At 35.5% G+C, this 17,496-nt stretch overlaps 1 protein-coding gene across 8 annotated transcripts in view; it reads right to left on the bottom strand.

The window, feature by feature from the left end:
• Positions 1–16,910, bottom strand: part of LOC143229247 (prefoldin subunit 3-like) — a 34,320-nt gene extending 17,410 nt beyond the window's left edge. For all 8 annotated transcript variants that reach the window (XM_076461309.1, XM_076461311.1, XM_076461310.1 and 5 more), the window contains exons 1-3: positions 16,699–16,910; positions 8,694–8,812; positions 1,735–1,801 (exon numbers count right to left, since the gene is read on the bottom strand). In XM_076461309.1, the coding sequence (XP_076317424.1) occupies positions 1,735–1,801; positions 8,694–8,812; positions 16,699–16,773 (261 nt within the window). In that variant the 5' untranslated portion in view covers positions 16,774–16,910. The remainder of the gene's footprint in view (positions 1–1,734; positions 1,802–8,693; positions 8,813–16,698) is intronic.
• Between the last annotated feature and the right edge of the window lie 586 nt (positions 16,911–17,496).

The raw sequence follows: 17,496 nt of genomic DNA, 5'->3' as shown, positions 1-17,496 counted from the left end.
TAACATTTAATCTAACATCAATTTATGTTCTATTATCTTTACCCATTATCTATCAAGCTTACTTAACAGAAAGAGTAAATACTGCTTATAAAATGCCTAAACATAAAGAATAACCTTCTAAATGAGGGTTAGCTGGAAGTGTGCATGTCATGATATATTACAGATATTCTCTCTTTTATTATACAATATAGTTATAGTCATTGAATCACCAAGTGCAATTTGACCAGATAAGGCAATTATTTTAAAGCTGTTACAAATTCGTCAGATATCCAGTTTGACTATAATACTTAAAGGACAGTGTATGTTTTGTGCATGTTAATATTTTGTGATTTTAACCATATATTTCAAATAATTAGGATTTATTTTATATACTACTGCTATTGTTACAAAAACATTACATTTCATTAAAAAAACAACTCAAGAGGCCAGAAATAAGTTTAAAATTTCTTGGTTTTTAAGTATATTTTGTATTTATTGTTAGAAATGAAATTAGAAATGTAATAAATTGGATGAAAAACAAAAAAGGGATTACTGTGCAAGAAGTTTACACATTATGTAATATGATACTGCAACTTAAGCTACAAATTCATATTATGATTTACACCTTATAATCTTAGTTTAGTAGTAAAACAATAAAATTAAATAAAAACAGATGTAAGTTATTACAACCTTAAGGTTACTTAGGATAAGTGATTGTAATTTTCTTTTATAATATGCAGTAATTCTGGAAAGAAAAATGGTAACAAATTTTTTTCATATTTTTCCTATGATGGTTATAAGGCTGATCAAATGAACCACGTCCATACAGTGTTAGCACAAAGAAAATAGCAGGTAAAACAAATTTCTTTTGAAAAACAGCTTTTTTTATATCCATTCAGGAGTTTGTAAGATAAAAAATTACAATTCTTAATCTTAACAGGAAAATTACCTTAACACAGACTAATCAAACTCTATAACTTCAGACAAATCTTTTGTAAAAATATTTCATTAAAAAAAATTTGATTTTCTTTAAGTACAAAAGACTTGTAATGTATATTAAGAGCTTCCTACATTTCATGAAGATACACTTACTACACTAAAAGTTGTAGTATGCATACTTTCATAGTTACCTAGCAATCACAAGGTCAATCAAAATTACTAAGCCTGTATAAAAAGGGTTAATGACTAGGGCAACTGTACAAATATATTTTAGTCTTGATTAAAATTATGAATTCTACAAATGAAAGTTGCAACATCTTAAGATTTGTACACATTAACACATGTTAACCACATAAACCTGAGCCACTCTCTTTCGTATATTTACTATTCCTCAACAATATTTTCTCTTTTCAGTTTATGAAGAAATACAAATTACTACCAAACTAATAAAATGAAGAGATAAAACATTAATTGGAAGTCTAATAAACTTTTTAATATAAGGTCAATATTTCTTAAATATTAGGTAATACTTCAAAAAATACAAGATTATGTTCCACTTAAATCAGCAAGTTTGACTTCAACACATTCTGGTAGACATAAAAATACATTCATGTGGGAATACTGATAAATATGAACACACAACTAATTAACCAGTAAACACTCTATATACAAAACAAGAAAAATTTGTAACTCAGTTAATGTCTAACATTAATCATTTCTTGTAAAACAAAAAATAACTGAAATATTACTTTTATGTATGTGTACTGTTTATATACAAAAAGTAGCTGTAAATTGATTTAAAAGTGTAAATCTTACCTGTTTACTTTTCAACTGTCTAAGAATATCAAGAGAGCTTTTAATATCTGGAATTTGCTTCTTTAGCCTGAAATAATAAAAAAAGATTTATTAACAGAAGAAAAATTTCACAAATTATCCTCATCTAATAATAAAAGGTTAAACTGGAAGATGGGCATTATCCAAAAACAATTAAAAACAAATGTTGATTTCCAACATGTTTCAACAAACGTTTTTTATTACAAAAAATAGTTTTTCAGTAAAATAGATGTGTTCTATTGAAAATAAGTATTATTAACTAAATGTAATAGCACTTCTAATACTTTTTCAAAAATAATCTTAATATCAACAGCACCATTATGTTCATAGTTGATTGGTTGTTTGCATCTATTAGTGCATAGCAACTAGGCTATCTATGCCAAGCAAATGGCAAAAAAGGTAAAAGTAAACTTATTACAAAAGGTAAAATATAATAAATCAAACTAAAACAATGTCAAAAATTTGGATAAAGATTTAAATAGAATTAAAAATGGCAATGGCTTGTAAAAAGTGAAAAACACAAGGAAGTTGGACAGTGTCATCATTGCCAATGATACTGTCCCATACCAGGGGTAAGCCCAGAGAAAACACATCACTCATGGGAGTAAAACGTGGGCTATTGTGACTTGAGTGTCATAAAAGCCACACATTGGTGGATCAATCCAAGAAAAAGAAAATAAAAAGTTAATAAACCGTGACCAATTTGTAGCCTAGTTAAGACACTCCCTCCTTCCAATTCTTACAGAAACAAGACAGCCAAAGAACAAATGGAAGTTGAGCTTGTTATAATGTTGCTCACTCCAAGTCAACTGCAAACTGGCATGAACCTGAGCCTTCAAAACAAGACCACAGTGCAGAAACAAGATAGGCATGTCTGTGATGGTACCAGATCAGACAGACTTTGCTTTGGTGTCAGCAAGCTCATTCCTGATGCCAATATGGCCAGGTAATTAGAAAAAACGGATAAAAACAGAAGATTAAAGAAAAGGCCAGTATTTTACAATATCAATGAGAACTAATGCCAAGCAATCCCAGGTCCAGTAAAGAGAAAAGCATCAGTGTAAATAGTACAAATGGAGAACTGCATACCTTATACATGATTCAGGACAAGAGAAATGGCATGTAACTCAGCAGTGAACACAAACTGTAGAGGGGATCCTGTGAGTAACTACCAAGTCACAAAAAAACCATGGCAGATCCCAAAAAGTCATCTGATTTTGAATCATCTGTATAAATTGGAATGGCAATATGGTTCAAAAGATGTGTTTAGCAAATAGAAGATGGTAGATTTACTTTGAAGTATCTGCCTTCCTCAGATGACTCAGAGAAACTTTACATTGGAGATGGTAACTGCCCATGGTGGGATGGGCTAATTAGTGGAGACAACATTATCATCCAATGGCACACCTAACTCAGCCAGTTGCATCTGAACATGACAGCCAAAGAAGAGATGTAAGACCATCTATTCCAAAAGGGCATAGTCCTCTAAGGAAGGAAGACACAACCCCATGTGAAATGCTGTGGTATGGAGTGAAGATGAATGGTATATTATGGCAGAGCTGAAGAGGAGGTTCATGGGGCTCAGCATATAAACTCTGGACTGGAGAAGCGTGGAAAGCCCCTGTGTAGAGTCAAAGCCCCAGATGGTGAATGGGGTCCAGCATCCTCAATGCTGAGTTAGGAGCAAATAAGGGCATAGTAAATAAGCATAGAACACTGACCCACTCCTAAAGAGGTGTTCAGTGCTCTCATACACTTGACACATAGGTACTTAATATAAGGAATGAAAGCAAGATTACTGTCAAAGATGAGTCCCAAGAACTTTGCTTCAAAAGCTACAAGAACAACAACATCACTGAAATGGAGCTCTGAATTAGAGTGTATGCTTCAATGATGGCAAAAGTGCATGCAAACAGTTTTGGAGAAAGAAAAAGTAAAATTATTTACTGTGATCCACTTCAACAAGCAGTTGAGGGCATCTAATGTTCTAATGTTGCATCTCAACTTCACATTTGATGACTGATATAAAATATAGAAGTCATCAGCATAGAGCCCATTTGTAACAGTAAGAGGAAGTTACATAGTGATAGCATTAATTTTGATACTTAATAGTGTGACACTGAAGAACCAGCTCTGAAGGACTCCAAGTTCCTGTAGAAAAAAAAAAAAAAAGGAAAGTGTCAAACCCACACAGACTTGGAATCACCTTTCCAGCAAAAAATTGTGGACAAAAATGGGTAAATGGCTATGTAACCCATTGGAGTGGAGGTCCCACAAAATGCTTTACCTCCACATAATTTCAAAAGCCTTCTCAAGGTTAAAGAATGTGGAAACAAGATATTCTCTCTTGAAAAAAGCTTTGATATGAGGAATCAAACAAGATGAGCATTAGTGATGTCGAGAAACCCACTTGTTGAGAAATTTATATGCAAAAGCGGCTTTTGGGTTGAATCAAACAAAACCGATGAGCATTAACTATTCTTTCATTAACTATTCTCTCCAAGGCCTTACAGAGACAAATGATCAAAGCAGTTGGACAACAGTTAAAAGGAATGTTGTGATCCTTTCCATGCTTAGAAAAGGGAGGACAATAGCAAGGCACCAAGTATCAGGAAAAACGTTTTCCTGCCAAATCTAATTAGAAACTACTAAAAGAATAACAAAAGAGACAGAAGAAAGATGGTGCAGGATCTCATAATGATTATCATCAGGTCTGACACATCTACTGTCAGACTGATGAAGAGAAAGCTCAAGTTCAATCAGTGTAAAGATATGATTATAGTCACAGACAGGATCTTCAAGAAAGGAAAGAGGTGATTCCTCTGCCTGAAACTTGAGGGCCAAAAAGGAGAGAGAAGAAGCAGAAGTCCTAGATGCAAAAAAAAAGCTCTAACCAAGAAAACTGGCAATGCTCTGGACATCAGCAACTTCCTAGCTATTGGAAAGTGATAAGAAGTACACTTCCCACTGACCTTCCAAATCTTGTTCCATACAATTTTGGTACTGGTAGTAGTGAATTGAAACCAAGCTTCCTTTTGGCTTTGACATCTAACTTGTCATGCACAGGCATGAGACTGCTGGAAAGCAATGCAGTTTGAAGGAGAGGGATACTGTCAAAGGTATCACAGTACTCCAGGCCTGTTTTTGAGCCTTCTTTGTCTCTTAGCAGACAGGACTCCATCATAGGCACAGATACCATGAAAAACATGTCACGGTCTCAAGCATAGATTGAGTATCTTCCTGTATGATAGTCAGCCACTGCTACCATGCAGTCATCTATTGATGGGAGACAGCCAATGATAGAATCAAATTCCAAGAGAGTGATGAAAGAGGGACAGCTAGCTTGGTCCAACTTCCACCAAGTTGCTCAAAATGGTTGACATCAACCACAGCCAATCTCCTTAAAACTGTCAACTCTGGAAGTCAAGGGGAGCAGATAGAAAGATCAATGGTAGTAAAAGACTGACTAGGTGCACAAAATATGTACTAAAGAGGGAAAGGATGTGATCTGAGAGCACATGCTCCATAGAATGATTCCTCCTATCAATATTAGCACTACCCCAGAGGGAACTGTGTCCATAAGTCTCCCAGGATTAAAAAGAGAAAATAAACTGTTCAATTAGAGCATCAAGGTCTGATTGGTCATAAGTCTCTCCAGAAGACAGGTAAAGAGAACAAACAGCGATGGTACAACCCAAGAAAACACAGATAGTGACTGCCTTCAAGGGTGTAGAGTGCAAAGACAGAGTGAACACAAGTGCTACTCCTCCATGCACTCATCCATCACACGACCTGTCATTTCAACATAAAACCTGTCAAAAGGTAACTGTACCGACAGATACCAGAGTTGTTTCCTGTAAGAAAAGACAGAGGATAACAGGAATCAATCAAAGCCATAATTAAAATGATAATCTCAACAGTTCCACCGTATCAAAGTAGCCATTTTTATTTAAGTGAAGAATAACTAGATGAAGAACCCTTTGGTTTATGACTACATAATTTTTCTTTATTAGAAGGAAGTCTGTCATCCATCACAAATTCTGCCCTGGATCAAGTGGGCAGGGCTCTGTCAGTAGATAAAGGTTCCAGCAACTGAGGGCATGAATGAATAATCATTCCACATCTCAGAGCCAAAGATGGTGGACCGAAGTAGACACCAGAAGTCAGAGCTAAAGGAAGTGGACCCAGGCAGTTACTGGAAGAATGGTGGGAACATACATAGAAGTAGATGTTGACTTATCAATTCACTTATCCATATAGAGGACAAAAGACTCTTCACATGGTCTGAAAACAACTCTGTTGGAGGCACAGGAAGATATGTCTGCACTCCCACTACTTTAGCAGTGGAACGTACTGCAGCAGCATATGTCTGAGATGGAATTAGGGACAATAACTTCTGAGCCTCGGGGCAAAAAAATGTTGTTAATTATTTCCAAATACTACCCCTTTCTCCTCTATCAGTCTAAGTCCAGAACAAAGTAAGATGAGTGAGTGCCACTACAACTAACACAGTAAGGATCTAGTTTGAATTCATAGGTGTCATGGTCTTTCCCACTGCAACAAGCACACATTAAAAAACAATGATACGATGCCTTAAAGTGACTAAACCACTGACATTATAAACATGCAAGAAGGTTGGGGATATATAACTATAATTTACAGTTCAGATAACCCACCATCAAAGCAGCAGGTGGATATGGTGATGTAAATGTCAAAATTAGAACAGCGGTAAGAAGCATAATTCCACACAAGTGGAAATACACTTTACTACAGAAACTCCTTGGGTGGAGAAACCAGTGAGATGTTCTTTAAATCCCTCTCAACAATAACTTCTCATGAGGAATTCAAAGTAGCATGGGAAGTAACCTCAATGAGTATATTACCAAAGGCCTTTTAATTTGAGAACAGGTCACCTTGTTTTGGGTAGATGATTCCATCAAGATATCCCCAGAATGTAGCTTTTCATTGACATAAGAGAGCATTTCTACTCCATTCTGAAGGAAACAAAAAATCTCCTAAAGGGTTTTACTGACAAAGAATATAGTATGAGAAAATCAATTACAAGTGTAGAAGGAGGTGGAGACTACTGTTCAAAGTTTTCAAGATGTGGTCATTTACGAATAATCTGTTGTTGTTTTTTTATTTGAAATTGGGGAATCCATAATGAAAGAAGAAAGATTCAATGTCCACTGACCCCACCCACTGTGGAGTCCTCTGACAGGATACACTACAATGCCAAACTAGGACATTGCAGCAATGCCAGGGTTTTGTGAGCATTAAACCCAAACACTAGCATCAGGCAGAAAGTTCACAACATTTGATACTAGGTTAATCCTAGCCCAATAGGACCAGTCTATTGATCCTGGTGGTGGTGGGGGCATTACAAGGCTGCCCATCAATAGGAATTCAAGGCCAAAGTGGTGTGTTGGGGTTGGACCCCTCAACTGCCAGGATCCTTTCCAACCCTTCACAGGTCACCTCACACAGCAAACACATGGGTTAACATTCAGATCTCAAAAGAGGCAAACTGAAAAAACAGAAGCTTCTTGGGAGGTCCTCTCACCATGTACAGGCATTTCTACTATGGGGTTATCTTCATGACAGCTAACAGTATCATAGTTGACAGTGTAAATTACTCATGAAAATTCACAAGAAACAGTTGCACAAAATTTTTTGCATACACTGTTTTCAATGGCAATTTAAATGATTTGGTTAATTAATAAAAACTGTGTAGCCAATCTGAAAAGCTCCCTTAGGGCATTTTAGCATTTAAAAACTGTGAATGCACATATTCATTTAAAACAAAATATTCTCATGTTCTTATATCAATTTTCATGTAAATCCATAGATTCAAGTTTGATAATCCTCAGATCTTTTATTAACTTCTATACAGGGACTCAGATTTGGATTAATGAATCTAATAACTTTTTTAATGTTAGTAGCAATTTTCAGTTATTAACAGTTTGGTCAAACAACCCCAAAACCAACTGTCCCCCATATTTGAAGATTCTCATTCTTTTATTTATATTCTGTACAGTTCAAGAGCCTAAGTGAATAATTTCAAGTTTCTCTGTCAAAAACTGTGAAAAGAGTTCAAAAATTACATAAACATAGATCAAAATACAGGTATACAATTAAGAACTATTATATATATCAATATCAATTTGCAGTTAATATAACGAGAAGTTTGGTGGTAGTTTAATCACTACCTCAAAAATACTGAACAGTAAAAGATTTGCTTACTTAAGGCATCTCAACCTATTTTCATAGCTGTAAACATATTGAAAACCACCAACTGCTATCACACAAGATAAGGAATAACATTTGTTGAAACTAAGACTTAGACACCATTGTAGATCAAGATTACTTGCCACATTTTAACAAAGTCACTACAATCATGCAATCAATTTAATTGTTTGCATTCTTAAAACACATCATTATTAAAGTTGTACCAACCCTTGATCAGAACCATCTTGTGAAGCTTGGATGTTCCTCTTGTAGAAAACATTTCTTAAAAATGTTTTTATTGGATGTTTTACACCTAAATTATGATTGGTTCTATTAACAGTATAAAAGACCTAAAAATTCTTGTTAAACTCTGTAAAAAAGGCTTAGTTTCTCTCAGATGTTCCTGCAACAAAGAATCAATTGCACAGACAAACCAAAAAAGAGTTGAGAGGCACAGCTGTTCTGTGCCTCAATGAACAGCACAGAGCAGAAGAGGAATTTTGAGCAACTGGCCACCCAGATATGCAATTTTCAAGAACTGTATTTCCGAAACATAGAATATGGATAGATGTTCAACACCTATTTGAGAAGGCATGACCTTCTTTTCTCCCAGTGATGTACTACTAATGATACGTGTGTGCATATTCATTATTAAAATACAATACACATTTCAAATATTTCACAAATACCAACAAACAAAATGAATATTCTACCTTCTTTTCTTTTGCAAGAGGTTAAGTTCCATAAACTTGTATTTGTTATGTTGCTCATCAAATCTTTTCAGTACTGCTTCTGCATTTCCCTCATCCATCATGAACTCATCAACATTTTCCTAAAGTAATAGTGAAATATATTATTTGTAGGAAGTTACCATTCATAATATTGTAAAACTAATATGACAGACTATAAAAATAAAAGCAAACACAAAAATAATTACAGATGAATTAAAATTTTCATTTCTCCAATTAAACCATACAAACCACAAAAGTTACTATTTACAATACAATAAAACTCAACTAGCAAAATGAGCAAACAGAGATTTAGTTAACATACAGTACATGAAACAAGAAGGCATTTTTAGTCAACTGATTCCCAAGCAAAACTTTCCACATACTCTTTTTTAAATTCTCAACAGAAATGCAAGCTCCTGCAACTACTGCAAACTAAATTGTTCATCACCCACACTTACCTTATTTTTCAGGCTATGAGAGATATCACTGCCTCTATCCAAAAGATAATAACAGCCACATATTTTGCCCAATATAAGATATGGTTCTGTAGCTCTGTACAGCTGTTTTCTCCATGGTTTTCACAAGTTCTATTAATAGGGATCATTATCTAATGACAAAGTCTTACAGCAATATATAAATTGTTTTGATATTACTAAATTTCACAGCTGCCTTCCTCTACAATGCACAAGCTCCCCCTCCATAGTGAGCAAAATATTAGTTTTCCCATAATGAAAACATATTTCTGATAGGTACTTGTCTAAATACACAAGTATCTATCTCATATGCACAAAGTTTTTACACATTCCACAAGCTTTGAGCTCCCACATACACTGTTGGCCAAAATCTTAAGGCAAATGGACATAAAGAAAAAATATGCATTTTGCTTTGTTAGACTCAACCATTTATTTGAGTAGATCTTCGAAAGATGAAAATAAGAAAAGAGAAAAAAAAAAAAAACTTTTTAGCATTTAATATGGAAAATGTGAACACTGTGAAATTAGCCTAAATACTAGCTGGTCAAAAGTTTAAGACCATACTGAAACAAAGCGTTATTCAGTAAACACTTAACAAAATTTAGTCATTTGTGTTCAAGCATTAGCATTGCCAACATCTCCTGTGTTACATTGGGTATAAACATAGCAAAAGCTAAAAAGTTGACAAAGTTTGAATGTGGCAGAATTATCAAATTGCAAAAGCAAGGACTCTTTCAACATGCCATTGCTGGTGAGATTCGGTGTAGTAAAACTGCTGTTGCAAATTTCTTAAAAGACCCTGAGGGATACGGAACGAGAATTTCAAGTGGTCGGCCCAAGAAAATTTCGCCAGTGTAGAGCAAAAGGATTCGACGGGTTGTCCACCCGATAGTCGAACCAGATTAAGGCTCTTATGGACGCAGAATGCAGCTCAAGAACAATAAGATGGCATCTACGAGAAAAAGGCTTTAAAAACCATAAATGTCTTCAAAGGCTATGCCTCCTTCTACAACACGAAACAGTTCGGTCAAACTTTGCTGAGAAGCACCAAACATAAGACAGAAAAGTGAAAGAAGGTTTTGTTCCCTGATGAGACAAAATTTAACCTGGATGATCCAGATGTGCTGGGAATAGATCATGTCTGATTGATTTTGAGTGAGATATTTGACAACACAGAAACATCTTTATTATTTTGATAATTCAGGTGTCAAGTTCCTGGATTTGTAAAATATTTTAAAACATTAATGGCACGATAAGGATATCCCACCGGAGACATTTTATACACGACACAGTGGAGAAGGTTCCATCATGATCTGGGGTGCTTTCTCCTTCCATGGAACAATGGAGCTTCAGGTTACACTGGAACATCAAACAGCAGCTGACTACACTGGCATGTTGGTGAGAGCATCCTTATTCACTATACATTCTCGCTTGTGTGGAAATGACCAGATCTTTCAGCAGGACAATGTTGTAATCCACAATGCCCGCATGACAAAGGACTTTTTCATGGCAAATAACGTGATTCTTTTGGACCATTCAGCGTGTTCACCCAAAAAATGTTAGGGGGTGGATGGCAAGGGAAGTCTATAGAAATGGACGTCAATTCCAAACAGTGCATGATCTTCGTGAAGCCATCTTCACCACTTGGAATAACATTCCAGCCAGCCTTCTGCAAATGCTTATATCGATCATGCCAAAGCAAATGTTTGCAGTTACTTGCAATGATGGCTGTGCAACTCACTACTGAGACCTCTTGTTGGGCATTTCCTACCCTGTTTAGGACTTCTTTTGGTATGGTCTTAAACTTTTGACCAGCTGGTATTTAGGCTAATTTCATAGTGTTCACATTTTCCCTATTAAATGCTAAAAAGGTTTTTTTTTATTTTCCTTTTTCTTATTTTCATCTTTCGAAACTCTACTCAAATAAGTAGTTGAGTCTAACAATGCAAAATGCATATTTTTTCTTTATGTTCATTGGCTTTAAGATTTTTGGTCAGCAGTGTATATCATGATCAATGTGGTTCAACTGTCTTGCACACAAGTCATCATGCAACAACTCTCAATCAACAGAAAGGCAACATTCTCTTCTGATATATGTGACTCTACCAAACTATCATTTCAAGTTTGGGAAGAAAATAAAACACTGATTTTCAGTGGGGAGGAGGAATGGAAAGTGCAAAAGGAAGTAAACACCTATTGGAAGTAGTTTAGGAAAATTGATACAACACATTATTTTCACTCACATAAATAGCTTGAATCCCACACTGAATAGGTGAAAGGACCATTGCAAAGAAAGAATACCAAAGAACCCTAAAAGGGGAGATGCTCATAGTAGAAGATCATACATTGGATACTGCACCACTTCTGTACTGGATATACTCTATACCCAGTGTGAAAAAAGGTGATGTAGACATGGACAGGAAATTAGGGACACATCCAAAAGAAAATGAACACTAAATGGATAAGGATCCAAGCTACCTGATATCTGAATATCACTCTCTTAGATGACAGTAATGTGGGTGAGACTGAACCATACATAGCAAGATCAATGCATCCAAAACCAAGCAACCAGAAACTGACATCCATGGATAAGTGGGATAAGGATCATACCATCAGTAAATCACCTACAATTAAAAACCCAGCCATTAGGAACTCACCCCCATGTGGGAGTAGGAAAGAGAATTATACTCTCTTTAACCCAAGTTTAGCAAACCAGAAGGAAATACCATAACTACTGATATGCAAAAAAGACATGATAGCAAAGTGATAAAATATTTTACAAATCCAGAAACTTGACACCTGAATTATCAAAATAATAAAGATGTTTCTGTGTTGTCAAATATCTCACTCAAAATCAATCAGACATGATCTACTCCCAGCACAGTAACATTCTCAACACATAATAATCTTCAAGAAATAGTGCAAGAGGAAGAATCACTGTAAACTACATGTTCATCCACTGTGACCTGCAACACAGTAGCAGGGAACGAATCAAACCGAGTGAGGAAATAGAGATACCTGTAATACATTTGTGAGGACTTGTACCGATTGGTTCAGTTCTGAATCCAAAACTCAGCCACTGGGAACTTACATCCATGTGGGAGTAGAATGAGTGATCCCAATCAAATGGGTAAACTGTAATTTTGATGGCTAGCTTCAAAGCTACATCCCTTTGTACAAACCCTTTAAGATAAGAATTGGAGCATCAGACTGAAGGACAACTAGTCATCTATACCAGCAAAATGCCACCATCCTCCTTTCGACTGAATGGATTCATTATTGTTTGTATTGTATAGCAATATCACATTCAGGAGTATGTTTAAATGGTCCACCAGCCCAGCAGCTTGGAATTGGAAAACAATTAGGACTCCCATACTCCACTGGAAGAAAACACAAAATGCAGTGGGGAGTCTGGAATAATGTCAAAACTGAAGCCAGTGAAACAGGTGATCACAAAAACCTGATTTTGAAAAGCAGACCACTCTTGATTTATTTAATCAAAGGAATAGAAGAGATGAGCAGCTACCAACCTTTTGCTTTACTCACAAAGTTCATGAAGGAGTACATTCCAGAATGGGCATATGAATGAAGCAAATGTATCAAGAGTAAAAAACTACAAGTAATCTTGTGGAACTCCCTATCTCAACAACGTGTGTTTAGTGGTTATGGAAATTATAACTGTTAAATCTTCATGACCTTACAGTGTGGATTTGACTAATTTATATATACCTGGACAGACACCACTCACCACAGAGCAGGACCCCTCAACCACCAGGATCTTCTCTTCCCCTTCGTGGGCCATCACACATGGCAAACGTGTGGATGGACATTCATATCCCAGAGGAGGTAAACTGAAAAAACAGAACCTTCTCTTTGAGGTCTCCCCACCATATACAGATATCCACACCAAGGTGCACAGATTTGGAAGATGTGAACTGAATTACCAACTTCAATGTCAAAGCCTGGATTATCCATTGATCTGTGGTGAAAGAATTCCAAATGTCCAGAAAATATTGTGACCATGCTCTCACAGATCCCACTTGCATAGAGTAGTCACTGACACCACTGGTGATAGTCTGCATAATCTGAGGAGCCTCTTACACAAACAGCAAGAGTTAGAACCATGCCTTCCAGTAGGAGCCAAAGAAAGTCAAGAGGCCAATGACAAGGAAGAATATAAAGAGGGGACATCATTTTGTGATTTCAATTCTTCCGCAACATCCACATACATCAAGGAACAAAGAAAAGAAGCCTCACATAACCAATGGAAGGCAGCAGCAGGTAGACTAACTTCCTCCAATAAGGTTTATCTAATAATAAATCTCAACAAACATACAATCCAGGAAACAAAAGAAAGAGAAGCAGCTGATAATCTTACCAAAGTAGAAGTCAGCAAATGACCAGTACATCGTGCAATTGATGTGGAAAGCAGTGAGAGGCTTCCAACAAAATTTTGAGAAAACATAAATATTTCAAAACTTTAGTGGGGGTCAGACAAATCCTAGGAAATTGTGATTTGTTCTGTTACTCCATATTTCCAAAAGTAGATCAAGTCTTTCAGAATCTAAATATACATCCTCCCAATAGTAGTAAGGCAAAGTATGCTGTTTTGACATATGTAAGGGACAAGGCATAGATATTGCATCACATAACTGAGCGGTAAGCCTCTCTGCATGAATGGCAATTCAGGTGAAGCACAAAGAACTAATTATTTGCTCTCAGACCTTTCCACCATCAAGAAATAATTAGTTTCAAAACCAATCAGAACCTCACAAACCCAACTGACTAACTGAAGAAAAAGCAGGATAAAGCAGTAAATTGGTCTCACAAAAAGCCAACCTAGTAAACAAAGGACTTGGAAAAAGTGAGTCTAAATTCTCTCCAAAATGTCCTGGATCATTGGCAAAAGCAGCCTCAGAACCTACTGGAAAGATATTCTTGGACCAAATATATGTCCATATCACAAAGAATCAGATCATGGACAGCATCAACTAAGAGTAACCCTTTCCCTGACTGAGAGGTGCAAGATAACAGAGGTGGAATAGGAAGCCTCCCTGCTAGAAACAATAACCAGGAATTTATGCCTGAAAATAACACATCAAAAAGATTTCTTTTTTAACTTTTTAAAATATTATTAAATGGAAATCAACTAGGTGACAAGAACTGTAACACTTCTTCAAAGAAGTGTTTTTAGACATGTTTTAGACATTTACGTCTAAATGTTTTGTCAAGAAAAATGACAAAATTACATGAATAGTGTTTTTTTACAGTACTAAAATAGAGAACACATTGGCAAAGGTGAAAATTATCATGAAACAAATATCACCAAGAGCAAGTAAGTGGTATACAAAAGACTGGAGCAAGCATGAAAAATTAGATCATTGTTTAGATGAGCAAAGGAAGAAGCCCTGGAGGTTGAGTAATATCTATAAGTGTCAGCAGAGGTAAGTGTGTTTAGAAAGTCCCATAAAGGGACTAAGTTGTTAGTCTTGCAACTAGCAACGGCATATTACTTTGATGGTTTTAGAAACTGATCAATCAGATGATCAAAAACCTTTTCTTCTATAACATTTTTAAGTTTATTATCATCAAAATTACACTTATGATTAAATGCATTACCTTGCATTTATTATAAATAAAATCCATCTTCCATTTATTTGCAAAATTTCCAAATAATCCAAATCCTTTTGAAAAGCAACATCACCTTCCTCATAATGACATCACAAACATTTATATTGTAAGCAACTGAAATTTATTGGCCATTAACTTCAACTATAATATTGATGTAAGTAAAGAAAAATCAAAGGTCCTAACAGAGAGCCTTAAGGTATTCCACATGTGATATTAATCTAGTTTCACTGAACTCCATTTATAACAACCCTCTGTTTTCTTCTATCAAGCCAGTTTTTATACAAAGAACCTACCAAGTTTATTAGTTTGTCAGAAATAGCTTAAACAGTGTTAAGGAAGAAAATAATTTGTATTCTGGTCAATAAATCTCTCAAGCCATGTAAGCAATGTAGTATTGTTAGTAGTAATATAAATGCTATTTAAGATTGTGCCTACACACATATTGAAGACAGGTCTCAAGAGGTTATAATTTAATTGCACAGGTGACTGGTTAGACTACAATTGGAGCGCTATGTTCAGTTTTGGGATCTTTACCTTGGGAAACATACTGAATAGTTAGAAAGTGTTCAAGAGTAGGGCTATTAGAATGATACCTGGAATGGAAAAGGTGACTTAAGAGCACAAGTGTTCTCTTTCAAAAAGAATTAAGATGCTTAGAAACTCTAATATCCTTTTATGTATGAAGATGTGTAGAAATTTCACACCTACCTATGATGATGTGTGTGTATACAGGGTGGCCCGTAAGTTCCTACCCATCCACATTGTGTCTAAACAATGTTATAAATACTAATGATGAGTTGAAGGCAGCTGTTACCACAGCATTTGGAACAATAACCCCTGCTATGTCGAGGAAAATGTCTCACAGAACATGGCGTTGCATAATATTATGCAGCGAAAATGAGGTACAGCACACATATACACTGGATACATAAGGTATATGGATGAGTAGGGACTTACGGGCCACCCTGTATACACACACACACACACGTGTGTGTGTGCAAGTGTATGTTTTCTTGTAACAAAGCCACAGAGGGCTATCTTCGGTGTCCACTGAGGGGAGCCAAATCAATGATTTTTGCAAATATAAATTCAAAGACTTACTGCTATTATATCGAGGAGCTGGAATAGTTAATCTACTACTGGTATCTGTTACATATATATACAATGTCACACAATCATTAATACTGGTTCACACTGTATGATTGTAACACACCAATGTTAATGATTTGGTGATTAGAACTTAATTTTGATAGCTAGACAAGCATCCACTTCACATGGTATCAAATTTGTTGGTTTTCTGATGCTATGGTAAAGAATTTAACCCAGGTGTACACAAAAATGTGCAACATAGTTTCTCACAGTATTACATAATTATGATTATTAATTTCACATTAATATAACAATACACTATATAACGCACACTTAGAGAATGTCTTTACAATATTTATTACTCTGAGATATCATATTTCATTACTAATTATTTTCTCAGCTGAAGTTATTCACATATTCTCATTATCCCATTAACACATACAATATAATAATTAAATACAACTTCATTAATAAAATCGTAGGTTACTGCAGTGCCCCATGAGTGGGTCACTGGGTGTGTCCATCATAAATTCTCACAAGTAATCAATACTACAAACACTGTCACTCGAAGTGAAAAGTAAGACCTCGAGGTTTACATTTTAAGTCTAGACTCACATCTACATGACACTTGTACCGACACTATGGTTTTACTAGTATTAGTTAGTCTACTGCCTAACTCTACTATAATAGATGATGTATCAAGGCTCGTTCACTTGTTTCTACTAAAAGTGACGACTACACTATACCAAATCTGGGTAAAAATTATGTATGAAATTGTCTTTGGATTTCCTTACGACAAAATCAGCTGCAGGAATACCAATACTATTTTTCTTAGCTTCAGTAGTTTGTTGTTCATCTAACTCGGACATTTCTAGTTTTTTAACTGTTTAAATAAGTTTAGTATCCCGTAAAAGTCTCAAACAACCACTCAAACTTATAGACTATATTATCCAATATCCAACTGCCCACACACCAGCAGACACCGAGCGCGCCCTCTGAAACAAATAAAAATTTCGTTACATAAATTTACCAAAAAAGGAAAGAAAGGGCAAGTTTAAAATATATGTATATCAGTTAAAATCATAAGGATATTTTTTGGAATAGGTTTCAACTAAAAATCTCCAAAAATAAAATCTTCCGCCACATAAAATATTGGAATACACATATACTCATATGTGTCAAGTTAGTAAAGCACAATTATAATAAGTGTTGATTTTGTTTTTTCAAAACTGCGCAAGGGGCTTAATACCGCTATGAACAGAGCACAAATAGTTCTTTGTGCAGCTTTCTGTTTAGGAACAAGAACAACACCATGGTCTTTCAGAACTGTTTCCTTGGAAACCAGAGATGAATTCAAGAGGTGTACATGGGGGAAATTTCCTATGTGTAAAACCCATCTCTGAAGTATTTTCCTTTTTTGCCGAATTTTAATGTCAATTCATTTTTCATCACCCTGAAGGAAAGGTCTGGATTTAATACGTTTTGAGGTCAGCGATAAGCTTATGCTAAAACATGAGAATTCAATTCCGCCGCAGTTAACAATAAGTAAACAGACCACTCTGTAGCTTTGCACTAAAGCATGTTATCCTTTA

This window comes from Tachypleus tridentatus, chromosome 10 (assembly GCF_004210375.1).
Source record: "Tachypleus tridentatus isolate NWPU-2018 chromosome 10, ASM421037v1, whole genome shotgun sequence".
In the NCBI taxonomy this organism is placed as follows: domain Eukaryota; kingdom Metazoa; phylum Arthropoda; class Merostomata; order Xiphosura; family Limulidae; genus Tachypleus; species Tachypleus tridentatus.
The sequence above is the reverse complement of the archived record's forward strand: the minus strand, read 5'-3'. Positions and strand labels throughout refer to the sequence as shown.